The following is a 14,268-nucleotide window of genomic DNA, read 5'->3' on the forward strand; positions in this document are numbered from 1 at the left end:
TATGCTTTGCATTTTGTCATCATTTTTGCTGTCTTTTTTTTCTTTCGGTTTACCACTTCATTGTTTATTTTTTTCCCCCTGTTTGTTTTGTAATAATAGCAAACAATGAAAATAAATCAAGCAGAATTGGAAGTTGTAGAAATTAAACCACTCATGTGTGTAGATTTCCTCAATTAATTAACAATTAAATACAATTATGTATCAGTGGGGAGACACTTTCCGGGGAGGGAGGCAAATAGAATAAAATGGAAGTAATTTGTATTTTATGTGGAAATTAAATGCTGCTTAACTTCTGTTACTGAAGTGATTATGATTATAGTGCAATGTGTCTTTTTTTAAAGGCTCCACGACCTCCAAAACAACCTAATGTTCAGGATTTCCAATTCTTTCCACCACGTTTGTTTGAATTGTTGGAAAAAGAAATTCTTTATTATAGAAAAACTATTGGATATAAGGTATTAATCATCCATGTTTTGCTTTTTCAAGTTCTTTAAATTTTACTATATGACAGTAAAACCACATGTTTTGAGTAAAGCCACTAGAAGTTTATATAAGAAACGATAAATGTTTTTAGAGCATGTGAACTAGTTACTTAAAGAAATATAAATTCCTTAGGTACCTCGTAATCCTGACTTGCCAAATGCAGCTCAGACACAAAAGGAAGAACAAATTAAAATTGATGAAGCTGAACCACTTAATGAAGAAGAACTAGATGAAAAGGAAAAACTACTTACTCAGGTATTCGTCACCTGCTAGACAAATTATAGACTACCTTTAATTCCTTTTCTAGACTTACTAGTTGTTGTAGAAAAAAAAGTGTTCTTGTTGCAAAGTAGGAGTGTCAAATTCAAGGCCCAGGGGGCGGTTTTTTGGAAAAAATGGGCCCAAAAAAGTGCCAAAAAAAGGCACCAAAACAGGGCATGTGGAGCCCAAAAAATGTCTGGCAGGTGGTGGGGCTTCAGCAATATTCAGTCTATGAGACACACAGACATTTTCGCCCCCTTTGGGAGACAAAAAAGTGCGTCTTATAGTCCGAAAAATACGGTAATTGCCTCTTGCAAACTCCACTCCCCTTTCGCTCCTCTTTTATTCCCTCTGGGAGGGGCCAGCAACTCTGCGCATGCACACACTGAGAACAGGCTCCATCTGTTCATTTGCCTCACTAATGTCTGATGTTGAAGGCAGCTGATAACTGGCATCCGGACCTGGCCCCCTCTCTGTGTCCGATGCAGAGCCCTCATCAGAGCCTTCCCTTGACTCCAGGACTGGCCCATGTTCCTCCCCAACCTCCTCACTGTCCGAATCTGTTGTCAGCTCTGCTGGCCGCTGGCGGGCCACAATATTGACATCTCTGTTGTAAAGGAATACAAAATTGAACTACAGTTTTGTTCTGCAACTGATGACTCTATAATTTGATGGACATTGTTTTGTCAGTAACTGCATCTTATAACGTCAATACAGTCACGTTCTCTGTTGGCCTCTTTTTTCGGAATCGTCTTTAAATTGTTAAACTGCACTGTCTTCTATATGAGCCTTTCTTTGTTTTATCCGTCAGAATAATGTTGGTTTAAGACTTCCAGAAACTAGTGTCCTCCAGGCCAAGTATTGAGACAAATTTTATTACTCTTAAATACTGTTCAGTTGAATAAATTCAACAAATTTATCGAGTCCCATCATTCATAGATTGCTACTGCCAAAGCTTGCTGGATACAGTGGCATAGAAATGCCATAAACAAATATTTGTGTCCTTTCCTGAGTTGCAATCCAGAAAAGGGAAAGGTATTATGTGTGGGTATTTCTTCTCCCAAAAGGTTCTATTGACCTCTTCTAACCAAGCTTATACTTCCGGAGTAGCTTTTAAAGTATGAGAATGACCAGAACGTGAATGAACTTGAATGAAATTGAGGATGGTTTTTCAGTCGTAAAGGATTTCTGATTATGTCTTAGGGAAGCAAGAATTGCAGATTTCATTAAGTCCATTAGTGTGGTTATGGGACATATTTAAAAATACTTAGAAGAATCAGAATTTATCCTCAACTGGATAATGTAATTTTTCAAGCTTCAGCTTCAACAATAACCCAATTGAGCCTTGTGTTCTAAAGCAGGGGTCTCCAACCCTGGCAACTTTAAGCGTCGAGAACTTCAAATCCCAGAATTCCCCAGCCGGAATTCTGGGAGTTGAAGTCCTCCAGGCTTAACGTTGCCAAGGTTGGAGAACCCTGTTCTAAAGGACAGTAATATTAAACAACTTTATTCTTCTTTTTTGAAGGGATTTACAAACTGGAATAAAAGAGATTTCAATCAGTTCATTAAAGCTAATGAAAAATGGGGTCGTGATGACATTGAAAATATAGCTCGAGAAGTAGAAGGAAAAACTCCAGAGGAAGTCATTGAATATTCTGGTAACACCATTTAAAATTTTTAAATAATATAAGAAATAATAATATAAGAAAAGATATATTCACAATCCAGTCTGATACAATCTGATGCATGCTTCCATTTTCACTCGACTCATTTTCATAGTATGTGTAACCTTACAAACAGTAAAACATCCATAGTAAATTAACATTAAAATGCACACAGTAAACAATAAAATAGTAAAACGTTTACTATAAACAATAAATCAACATTTGAAAATTAATTTGCAAATTTGCTCCTCTTGCCCCTCTTTTTGGTAGCTTCCATTGGCTTGCTGCCAAAAACCTGCAGAAGAGTTTCAATTTATTCCGGGAGAATGAGCATGAACACTGCATGTACACAACTTAACCTTTAGCAAGCCAAGTACCATAGAGCTTTTTTTGTGCATTTTTAAGTGTACACAGATCATCCACAAATAGGAATCAAGAGAATATATTACAATAATGAGCACATCTGTGCAAAAGAAACTCATTTTGCTTTTTTCAAAGCTGGCATTAAACTAGCCAACCGACCCAAATATATTCATTAGTCATAGAAAACTTGTAAAAATTGATACTATATTTAAGATTTTCAAAACTTAGTGTGAGTGTACATTCTTTATGCTCTTTTGTCCTATTGATTCTGGAGATTTCAGACTGCTCTTGAAGATAAAGGCACACTGTTTCAGACATCCAGAATTCCAAAATCATTAGAGCCCAACACCAGGCACAGTATGCACATACATCCCTATACATTCTGTTGAAGTTCAGCAGGCCAAAATATGGGTACTTTTTTCTTTTATATTCCATCTGCTTCTCTTTTGAACAACATACAAATGTTTTAAAGGCTTTAAAATTATATGTAACCCTGTAGCATTGTGACCATATTATAAAAGCTTTATCTAAGTCCTTTTAGCAGTTAAAAAAATATTCATTTTGTATCTTCTTTACTGAACATGTTGAGCTAACTTTAATTCTCTTTGTTGGAAAAGAGAGCGTGAGGCACTAGCATAATCAATTCTCTTAATGGGGAAAGATGAGTTAAATGTTCCAGCAGTGGGATAACAATCAGGGGCTTGAAGGACCAGTCCTTTTAAAATACACACAAATCAGTTTGTCACTGTTAAAGGCTGTGCTTTATGACAAGCTTGTGGAAGTAAATCAAAAAGATCTTCTCAAACCCCAGAAAAAGGGTTGTTGATCCCCATCAAAATGAAAAGGCTACAGATCCATTGCCAAACTTAAAGAATGCTAGGATATAAAGAACAAGATCTGCAGGCCATAACTGCATTTTTTCTTATCAGTGTTCATAAAGAAAATACCACAAAATAATTGTATGCTTAGGAAGAAGGAAGAAACCACTATTCTTCTGAACACACACTCGGATTTGCCAAAGACTCCTGGGTGATCCAGTAGATTACCTAGCAATGTCCTGTGATAAATTCTTCAGGAGAATGTTAGGGTAAGCTTAAACTTAACTTTAAAATGTGGCTCATGACAATCCTAAACAAATAAATCTACCACAGAATGGTTGAAGCAGAGCAAATGTCATCTTTTGGGAAGACAAAGGCCTTATCTTAAGCCAGTTGGCATGTTATGCTGATTGATGTGAGAAGAATTATGTTAGATCTAAAAAGAAATAAAAATACAAAACTGAACAATAATTGATTTACTTTGCAAGCATGCGAGACAAAACTAATAGATTATTACTTACTTTCTTCAGCTGTTTTCTGGGAACGGTGTAATGAGCTTCAGGACATAGAAAAGATTATGGCGCAAATTGAAAGAGGTGAAGCTCGAATTCAGAGGAGAATTAGTATTAAAAAAGCACTTGACACAAAGGTAATTGCTTTTTAAGTTGTATCATGTGAAGAAAAATGGTAAAATATTAATAAGGAATGATACTATTGATTTTTAAATATTGCCTTTTTCTATTTTATTTTTCTTTGAAGACGTTTGCCTTCTCATCTAAGAAGCTTCTTGGATGAGATGCAAAAAGTCTTCAAAGAAAAAACAGAAAGTCCAGTTGCCTCTTGAAAAAACACCTTTGGGACAACCATGACCTGGATGACTGAGAATCTCCATACACATTCCTATTTATTGTTATTTTTTCCATATTTCAGAAAGTAAGGTTGATATATTTTCTAGTTAACTAAAAAATTGGGAACCTTTCTTTAGCACTTCTCAGCAGTTCTTTGTTTCAGGTCCTACCTTTCTTTGGCTTCACTGTGTGCTTCTAGAAATACAGGTAGACCTGGAGTTACGACCACAATTGAGCCCAGAATTTCTGTTGCTAAGTGAGAAATTTGTTAAGTGAGTTTTCCCTGATTTTACGACTGCTTAATGACTGCAACAATTTATGACCAAAATTCTAGGCTCAAATGTAGTCATAAAAAGACTAAGATGTATTAGTTTTTTTGATCTTTTAAAACCCTAATCCAGTGTTCAAATTTGGAAATTTAGAATGTCTAAATTTTTGAAAGGCCTACAAATCAGGAAATCCACTGGGATTTAAATGTCAGATTGTCCTATTTCTCTCAACTTCTAATCTATACATCACAAGCAGAACTGGTAAGTTTATAGTTAAGACAATTAATCAAAGGATCCATTATATTGAACAAATTGGGGTATTCTGAGGTTGCGATATTGTTTACTGAATGCTGATGCTTTGTGTGTTAATTTACATGTATTTTATTAATTTCCTTTTATCTAGTTTACCCTGGACTTATATCCTATGTTTTATTTTTGTTTTATATTGTTGATATGGTAGTAAGATTAATCATTTATCTACAAATCTACAAGGGGCCTGGTGGCTCAGCAGACTAAAAGCATTGTGATTAACACCAACTGTCTGCAATTACTGTAAATTCGAATCTCACCAGGCTCAAGGCTGACTCAGCCTTCCATCCTTTCTAAGGTAGGTTAAATGAGGACCCAGTTTGTGGGGGCAATAAGCTGACTTTGTATAAATATACAAAAGTATGAAGGCTATTGCTTAACGCATTGTAAGCCGCCCTGAGTCTCCAGAGAAGGGCGGCATATAAATCAAATTAAAAAAAATAAATAATAAGTGCATCTTTATATTCTTTTACATGCCACATTGATTTCCTTCTTTTTCTTAGATTGGCAGATACAAAGCACCTTTCCACCAATTGAGAATATCATATGGTACTAACAAAGGGAAGAATTACACAGAAGAAGAAGATCGTTTTTTGATCTGTATGCTTCATAAGCTTGGGTTTGACAAAGAAAATGTTTATGATGAATTGAGACAGTGTATTCGAAATTCTCCCCAGTTTAGATTTGACTGGTTCCTCAAATCTAGAACTGCAATGGTATGTACTAGTTTCAGTTTGAATTGAATCTATAAACATTAAAAATATTTTAAAAACATTAAAAATATTATTAAAAAACAAGAAAACCAGTTTGTGGATAGAAAAGACTGTATTATGTGTAGATAAACATTGTTTTCTACAGATGGTCCTTGATTTATGACCACAATTGCAACCAGAAATTCAGACAATAAGTGGTGGTGTTAATTGAGTCATCATGTGATCAGACTCAATTTTATGACCAGCTTTATTGCATTATACATACTAATAAATACATACTTATTGTTAAGTGAGTCACTGTGGTAGTTAAATAAATTACATAGTCATTAATTGAACCACATGGTTGTTAAATGCGGCGAAGAGGGGGTTGAGGGGTTTTTTATTTTTAAATAAAATAAAGGGGTTTTATTTAAAAGGGGTTTTAACCAAATTTTTGGTTAAACTTTTAAGGGGGGGGGGTAAAATTGAAACTAGGGTCGTGGGCTTGGGGGATAACCCACCAAGGGGAGGGTCGGGCCTGGCCATCATGCACGGCGGGAGGGGTGGGGGATCTGGAGGTAATGGGGGGGGGTCAAGCTTGTCCAGATTGTGTTTTTACCATCGGTACTGTGAGTGGGAAGGGTAGATATGGCGGGAGCAGGGGGCCATATCATGTTAAGGGAGCGCGCACCTGCTATCTTCGAGCGGTAGCATGCTCCGGCCCCCAAGGCTCCACTCGTTCTCCAGGTTGCACAGACCCTCAGGGCCCGGGCCTTCGACTGATGTTGTGCAGTGCCAGGTCCATAGTAAATAAAGCCCCCCTCATTTGTGATCTTGTTCAGGAGGGGGGAGCGGACCTGGCGGGTATTACGGAGACATGGTTGGGCCCGGAGGGAGGGGTCCCTCTGGTAGAAATGTGCCCACCAAGCTTCCAGGCATTCCATTAGCCGAGGTCACAGGGGAGGGGCGGGGGAGTAGCGGTTATTATTAGAGAAGGCCTTAGGCCAAGGGAGGCCACTCAGACGGCCGGCTGTGAGACCCTCCTTGTGAAGTGGGGTCATGGGGTTCAGATGGGTTTGCTGATCATGTATCTGGCTCCCTGCCATGTGGCAGCAGCCCTGCCCGAGCTACTCAACGTTATCACCGTGGTGGCAGTTGATACCCCCAGACTTAGAATCATGGGGGATTTTAACCTGCCGTCCGTGGGTGAGGCGTCTGAGGTGGCTCAGGAGTTCATGGCTTCCATGACGGCTATGGACCTGACCTAGCTAATTCATGGCCCTAAGCACATGCGGGGAAAACACATTGGACTTGGTTTTTGTCTCTGGACAGTGGCTGAGTGATCTCGAGATAGGGGATATAGTCATCGAGCCCTTGTCATGGTCGGATCACTCTCTCCTTCGCCTTGACCTTCGAACTGCTGCACCCCGCCTCAGGGAGGCGGAACCGATAAGATGGTACCGCCCCAGGCGCCTGATGGAACCTGATAGGTTCCAGATGGAGCTTGGGCCAATCCCCAAGGTTCTGGCTCACGCCTCGACTGGAGACCTAGTGGCTGCCTGGGATAGGGCGGCTGCTAGAGCTCTGGATCGAGTTGTGCCTTTGCGGCCTCTGACCCGGCGCCGATCTCACCTGGCTCCTTGGTTCACCGAGGAGCTGAGGGAGATGAAGCGCCGGAAAAGACGCCTAGAGAGTAGTTGGAGGGCCAGTCGTGCTGAATCTGACCGGACACTGGTAAGATCTCATATTAAGAATTACCTAGTGGCGATAAAAGCAGCAAAATGTACTCATTTCACTGCTCTTATCGCGTCATCAGATAATCGCCCAGCCGCCCTGTTTAGGGTGACCCGCTCCCTGCTCCACCAGGAAGCACGGGAGGACTCCTTGGAGGGAAGAGCCGAGGATTTTGTTCAGTATCTGTATGACAAAATCACTCAGATTCGGGAAGATCTGGACTCCGACTGGGTAGATCCAGCGGGGATGACGGAGGCAGGTCCTGAGAATGTTATCTGGGATGAATTTGATCCTGTGACCCCTGAGGACGTGGACAGGATTCTGGGTAGACTGAACGCGAGCACATGTTTGTTGGACCCGTGCCCCTCCTGGTTAGTGCTGGCTTCCCGGGAGGTGATGCGAGGCTGGCTCCAGGGGATTATAAATGCTTCATTGGGCGAGGGTGTCTTTCCCGCCGCCTTGAAAGAGGCGGTGGTGAGACCTCTCCTCAAGAAGCCTTCCTTGGACCCGGCAGTATTGGCTAATTATCGTCCAGTCTCCAACCTTTGCTTTGTGGCGAAGGTTGTTGAGAGTGTGGTTGCGCGACAGCTCCCCCAGTACCTGGATGAAACGACATATCTAGATCCATTCCAGTCAGGCTTCAGGCCTGGGTACAGCACGGAAACAGCATTGGTCGCGTTGGTGGATGATCTCTGGAGGGCTCGGGACAGGGGGTGCTCCTCTGTCCTGGTCCTGTTAGATCTCTCAGCGGCTTTTGATACCATCGACCATGGTATCATGCTGCACCCGTTGGAAGAGTTGGGGGTGGGAGGCACCGTACTACAGTGGTTCTCCTCCTTTCTCTCCGATCGGTCGCAGTCTCTGTTGACGGGGGCAGAGGTCGACCCTGAGGCCCCTTATATGTGGGGTGCCACAAGGATTGGTCCTCTCGCCTCTTGTTCAACATTTATGTAACACCACTGGGCGAGATCATCCGTGGTTTCGGGGTGGAGTACCACCAGTACGCTGATGACACCCAGCTGTACATCTCCACCCCAGACCACCCCAACGATGCCCTTGAAGTGATGTCCCGGTGCCTGGAGGCCATACGGATCTGGATGGGGAGAAACAGGCTCAGGCTCAACCCATTCAAGACCGAGTGGCTGTGGTTTCTGACGTCCCGATATGGTCAGCTGGTGCCATCGCTGACTATTGGGGGCAAATCATTGGCCCCTGCGGAAAGGGCTCACAACTTGGGTGTCCTCCTGGATTCACGGCTGTATTTAGAAGAGCACCGTGACCAGGAGGATTTTTCATCAGGTTCGCCTGATCAGCCAGTTGCGTCCCTTTCTAGATCGGGACTCCTTACGCACGGTCACTCATGCCCTCGTCACCTCCCGTCTGGACTATTGTAACGCTCTCTACATGGGGCTCCCCTTGAGGAGCACTCGGAGGCTCCAACTGGCACGGAGTGTGGCCGCGCAGGTGGTGACGGGAGCGACGTGGCGTTCCCATGTAACACCTCTCCTGCGCGAGCTGCACTGGCTCCCGGTGGTCTTCCGAGTGCGCTTCAAGGTTTTGGTTATCACCTTTAGAGTGCTCCATGGCTTAGGACTTGGTTATTTATGGGACTGCCTGCTACCACCAATAGCCTCCCACCGACCAGTACGCTCCCATAGAGAGGGGCTCCTCCGGGTGCCGTCAGCCAAACAATGTCGACTGGCGGCCCCCCAGGGGGAGAGCGTTCTCTGTGGGGGCACCTACTATCTGGAACGAGCTCCCCCCGGAGATATGGAGGATCCCGGATCTGCGTACCTTCTGTCGCGCGCTCAAGACTTTCTTATTTCATCAAACTGGCCTGACCTAAGTCTTTCCCCTTTTTAAATGGAAATTTTAAATTTGGTTTTAAATTATTGGGGTTTTAAATTTGTTCAGCCAAATTATTTAATTTGTTTTATTTTATTTTAAATTTTGTATTTATATGTTTTATTCTATGGCTGTTCACTGCCCTGAGTCCTTCGGGAGTAGGGCAGTATATAAATTCAATAAAATAAATAAATAAATAAATTTAATGAATCGGGGTTCCCCAGTTGACTTTGCTTGTCAGAAGTTAGCAGGGGAGGTCAAAAAATGTGATCATGTGACCGCAAGACACTGCAGCTGTTGGTTGCTAAGCACCTGAATTGTGATCACATGATTGCAGGAGTGGTGCAGTGGTAATAACTTTGAGAATTGGTCATAATGCACTTCTACTAAGGCCATCATAACTTTAAACTAGTTTTAAACAAATGATCATAAGTCAAGAACTGTAAAAAATTGAAAAACATTAAATTGGAGGGCAACAAGTGAAACCTGATTTATCAGAATAGCATCTCTCCTTTGGTTGCACCACTTATTATCTGTAAGTTTCCTAGTACAATTATTAATGCTGGTTATAACCTATAAAGGTTATGGGAGGGAGGGTATGGCAATGTTCTCTCGTTCCTTCTCTTAGTTGGGTTTTAATATGATTTATCTCCCTGGTAGACAATCATAGTACAGCTTTTTTGTATTTTATGTTATTTTTTTTTTACTTTATTGTATTTTGGGGAGGGATTTCTTAACTGTCTTTAATTGGCTGTAGGAAATGTTCATACACTCATATGAAAAAGTACACTCTCTTTGAGTTCCATGGTTTTATGATGTGGATATGGTGTAATATATCATGTGTTCATTTGAGGTTGTATTTCCCATTTTTTAAAGAACTGCTAAGGACCAGATGATTTTTACTACGTCCTGATACATAAAACCATAGAACTTTAAGAGGGTTTACCTTCTTTTTCATGTGACTGACTGTACTTTTGGGGTTTTTTTTGTTTTGTTTTTTCATTTTCTTACGAATGGAATGGAATGAGCTGGAAGGGACCTTGGAGGTCTTCTAAGCCAGTGTCTTGCTCAAGCAGGAGAACCTATATTTTAAATAAGTGATTGTCCAGTCTCTTCTTAAAATTTCCAGTGATAAAGCACCTACAACCACTGAAGGCACTGTTCCACTGATTAATTGTCGTCACTGTTAGGAAGTTTCTCTTTAATTCCAGGTTGCTTCTCTCTCTTTAATTAGTTTCCAGCCATTGTTTCTTGTCCTGAGCTCTGGTGCTTTGGAGAATAATTTGACTCCCTCTTCTTTGTGGCAGCCCCTCAAATATTGGAATACTGCTATCATGTCATCCCTAATTCTTCTTTTCTTTAGACTAGCCAAAATCAAATCCTGCAGCAGTTCTTCCTATCTCCAGGCCTTTGATCATCTTAATTGTTCTTCTCTGAACTTTTTTCAAAGTCTCAATTTTGTAGCATGGTGACCAAAATTGGTTGCTGTATTCTAGGTGTGGTCTTACTAAGGTTTTATAAAGTGGTAGTAGTACTTCATGTGCTCTTGATTCTATGCATCTGTTTATACAACCCAGGATTGTATTAGCTTTTTTGGCTGCTGCTGCTGCACACTTTGAATCCATGAACATTAAAAATATTATTAAGTATCCATTCACCTTTGCACAAATAGGTCATGCTTAATGTTGATGAGGTACAGGTCAGCTTCCATTGAAACATAAAATTTGACCAGGAGTGTCTAAAAGTCTCCATCCAATTGTACGTTTGGAACAGCATAGTAATTGTGTAAAAAACCCTTTTTCAAAGTAGGCCTTATTTACCAACCACAATTGGGTTTGGTAGCTCTGTTGTTACACAAAGCAGTCAGTAAGTGGAAAATCAAATGACCATGTCTATGCTTTTTCCATTGCCCCTCCCTTTGGGACGCTCAGTTTGGCACTGGTTAGCTCAGTTAGCAAGTGAATTTTTGTATTTTCATTCATTAGAAAAGGAAGCATTACAAGAGAATAAGCAGGCGTATTGAAAGGAATGAGCTTCATGGTGCAAATGATGATGATGTTATCTAGTTGGGTTATGAAATGTCTGTAAGCAAACAACGAAGCTCAGAGAGCTTCAAACAGTCTACTTTATTCTTAACTAGGGACATAATTCCATTCAAAGATAGTGGAGTCTATTCTTCATGTAATTGTAACCCAAAAGGGACACTGCCATTTTTATCCAAGTAGTATAATGACTATTGACTATGCATTTTTTTCTGCTTTTATTCTCTGCCTCATTTCCATCCCACCAAGAGAAGTTCCTTCCTTATGTTGTCCTGCTTCTAGCATAAATATAGGAATTTTGTACTTATTAGTCAGAAATGGTTCATGTTTCTTTTTATTTCGAAGCTCACCTCCATAGCTCAGTATTACAGGATTCTAGAACAGTGGTAGATAATCGCTTACCTTCCAGGTGTTTAGTGCTACATCAGGATTCTAGAACAGTGGTAGATAATCGCTTACCTTCCACGTGTTTAGTGCTACATTACCATAAAAATCTCATTGCTGAATGTGATTCCCAAGAAATGGAGCTGTAGTTCCAGATACATAGTAGATGTTAAGTTATTGACAAGTAGCCTTATAACATGGCTAATTTGGAAGGCTGGAGGGATTATTCTACAGAGTTTTCCAAAGTTTTGTATTACGTGTAGAAGCGTGTAGAAAGTGTAGAATTTTTGCATTACGTATAGATCTACAGTGAAGATCATTAGAAAGAACATAATGTAATTGTGTAAAATTCTTTGTGCAGTGGCAATTATACCATTGAATCTCCCGTTTGCTCTTGATTCAGGAATTACAGCGAAGATGTAATACCTTAATCACTTTGATTGAAAGAGAAAACATGGAATTAGAAGAAAAAGAGAAGGCAGAAAAGAAGAAACGTGGACCTAAACCATCTTTGGTGAGAGTATGTTTAACTCTGAAGATTCAGATGAAAGAAAATGATATAAATGATAATATGTATGGAAAAAGATTATGAATCCATATTAGTTATAATTTCTTAATCTTCTAATTTTTTAAAAACCACACATTGTCTAGATTTGCAGGATTAATCACATTTTTATATTACTTCATGCTAAATAGCATAGAATTGAGCAGGATTTTAAGATAGCCTTTGCAATATTTCTTTCTAGACTCCTTTTCCCATATTATTATGAATTTTTTTAAAAAAATTTTTTGATATATAATGAAAAACAAACTATAAAATGTTTTTAACCTCACTATAGCTTTACAGTAATTTAAATCATGATGAACAAAATTCTCAGAGCTGAGACTCAATTTTTCTCTTTTCTGATTCAGACACAGAAACGTAAATTGGATGGTACTCCTGATGGAAGAGGAAGAAAAAAGAAACTAAAGCTGTGAATACTGATTTCTTGTAATCACTAAATTTAAGCTAGTTCTTTAATTTTACGGGTCTTCATAAGATGTACTTTACAATTCTCAACTATTATGTCATTAAAGGACATTGGGTTCATGTGTTTACTTGCTGAACTAGAAGAGTAACGTAGTTTCACGTTTTTAAATAAAACAGCTGTGCTGAACTTTTTTTTACCATTAACACTTGAAATAAAAAAAATAGGCTTCATCTAGTAGTTGATGTTTTTTTATATGCATATAATATATGTATATATTGTTCAATTCTTTGTTTCACAAGTATGCTAAATCATACTACCCACTAGTAGTTTTATAGCTATTGTGCTTATGTTTCCCAGGCTTTAAAGTTTTCAATGTATGTCCTTAGCTGTTATGGACATATATCCAGTGATAAAATAGCCATTTATCACTGGGCAAACTATTTAGAATTATCCATTAGTTTTCCAAGATGATCTCTGTACTTTAGCTTAACTTTTGTCTTTTCAAATAGGCAGGTAAAGATATCAAACATCCAGCCACTCAACATTTTTATTTTCTATGAAAATGTCTGTGGGACACAAAAGTGTCATTGGAAATATTACATTGGAATTGGTACTTTGCATTATAGCATAGAGTCAGTCTTGTTGATCTACAATGAAACTATGATTGTCCCTACCTCAGTCATTTACACCCCTCCCCCTTTTTGGGACTACTTTTTCTTTTCACTTGCCAATTATTGTATTCTGCTCAATCATAATAGTAATAAGCCAATAAGCCAAAATCAAACTGTATTCCCATTTGTACATCATGTTCTGCCTTTTTAACTGTTAAGCCAAAGAAAACCATCTTAAATTAGTTTACTGCACAATAACCAGAAGGGTAGAATAATGTGTAAGTGAAAATCTTTCCACTCAAATTTTATTTCTAGATTTCTCACAGAAAACAAGAATTGGTATTTTTTCTTGGTTGTACTCTTTAACCCACCTAATAGAGGTTCAGAGAGATTGCTTTCTGTGTAACCTTCACATATACAATCCCTGAAAAAATGGTCACTTAGCAGTCACTGGTATTGGATCAAGCTTCTGCATGTACAAATTAAACATTCTGATCATGGACTGAACTTTTTATTTCACCCAAATTGTGGAAGTCACCAACTTCAAACTTAGCATATCAATTTACATTGTTATAATAAAGTATAATTAGCTAATACAGTCATTTGAAAAAGAAAGTATACCCTCTTTGAGTTCTATGGTTTTATGTTTCAGGACTTCATAAATCATCTGGTCCTTAACAGTTCTTAAAAATACCCTTTTTACCCAAAAATAAGACCTCCCCTGATAATAAGCCCAATCAGGCTTTTGAGCGCATGTGCTAAAATAAGCCCTCCCTGAAAATATTTAAGTGCATGCGCATCTGGTCCCCAACATTTCCTCTGGTTAGGAAGAAATCAGGTAAGACAGCAAGAGGAGCCCCGTCTTGCTCCACGCGCCCCAGAAAAAGACCTCCCTGAAATAAGGCCAAGCGCTTATTTCGGGGTTCAAAAAATATAAGATAGGGTCTTATTTTCGGGGAAACACAGTAGGTAAA

General features: G+C 39.6%; 1 protein-coding gene across 3 annotated transcripts in view; it reads left to right on the plus strand.

Annotated features, from left to right (window-relative positions):
- SMARCA5 (SNF2 related chromatin remodeling ATPase 5) overlaps window positions 1–12,913 on the plus strand; it is a 29,377-nt gene extending 16,464 nt beyond the window's left edge. For 2 of the 3 annotated variants that reach the window (XM_070949089.1, XM_070949090.1), the window contains 7 exons: window positions 342–455; window positions 616–738; window positions 2,270–2,402; window positions 4,120–4,238; window positions 5,519–5,731; window positions 12,116–12,226; window positions 12,625–12,913. In XM_070949089.1, coding sequence (XP_070805190.1) covers window positions 342–455; window positions 616–738; window positions 2,270–2,402; window positions 4,120–4,238; window positions 5,519–5,731; window positions 12,116–12,226; window positions 12,625–12,690 — 879 coding nt within the window. In that variant the 3' untranslated portion in view covers window positions 12,691–12,913. Of the gene's footprint in view, window positions 1–341; window positions 456–615; window positions 739–2,269; window positions 2,403–4,119; window positions 4,239–5,518; window positions 5,732–12,115; window positions 12,233–12,624 lie in introns of all 3 variants that reach the window. The other variant, XM_070949088.1, reaches the window with a different exon arrangement.
- Window positions 12,914–14,268: the final 1,355 nt, after the last annotated feature.

This window comes from Pituophis catenifer, unplaced genomic scaffold (genome assembly GCF_029215685.1).
Source record: "Pituophis catenifer annectens isolate HBS135680 unplaced genomic scaffold, rPitCat1.0.hap2 SCAF_8, whole genome shotgun sequence".
NCBI lineage: Eukaryota > Metazoa > Chordata > Lepidosauria > Squamata > Colubridae > Pituophis > Pituophis catenifer.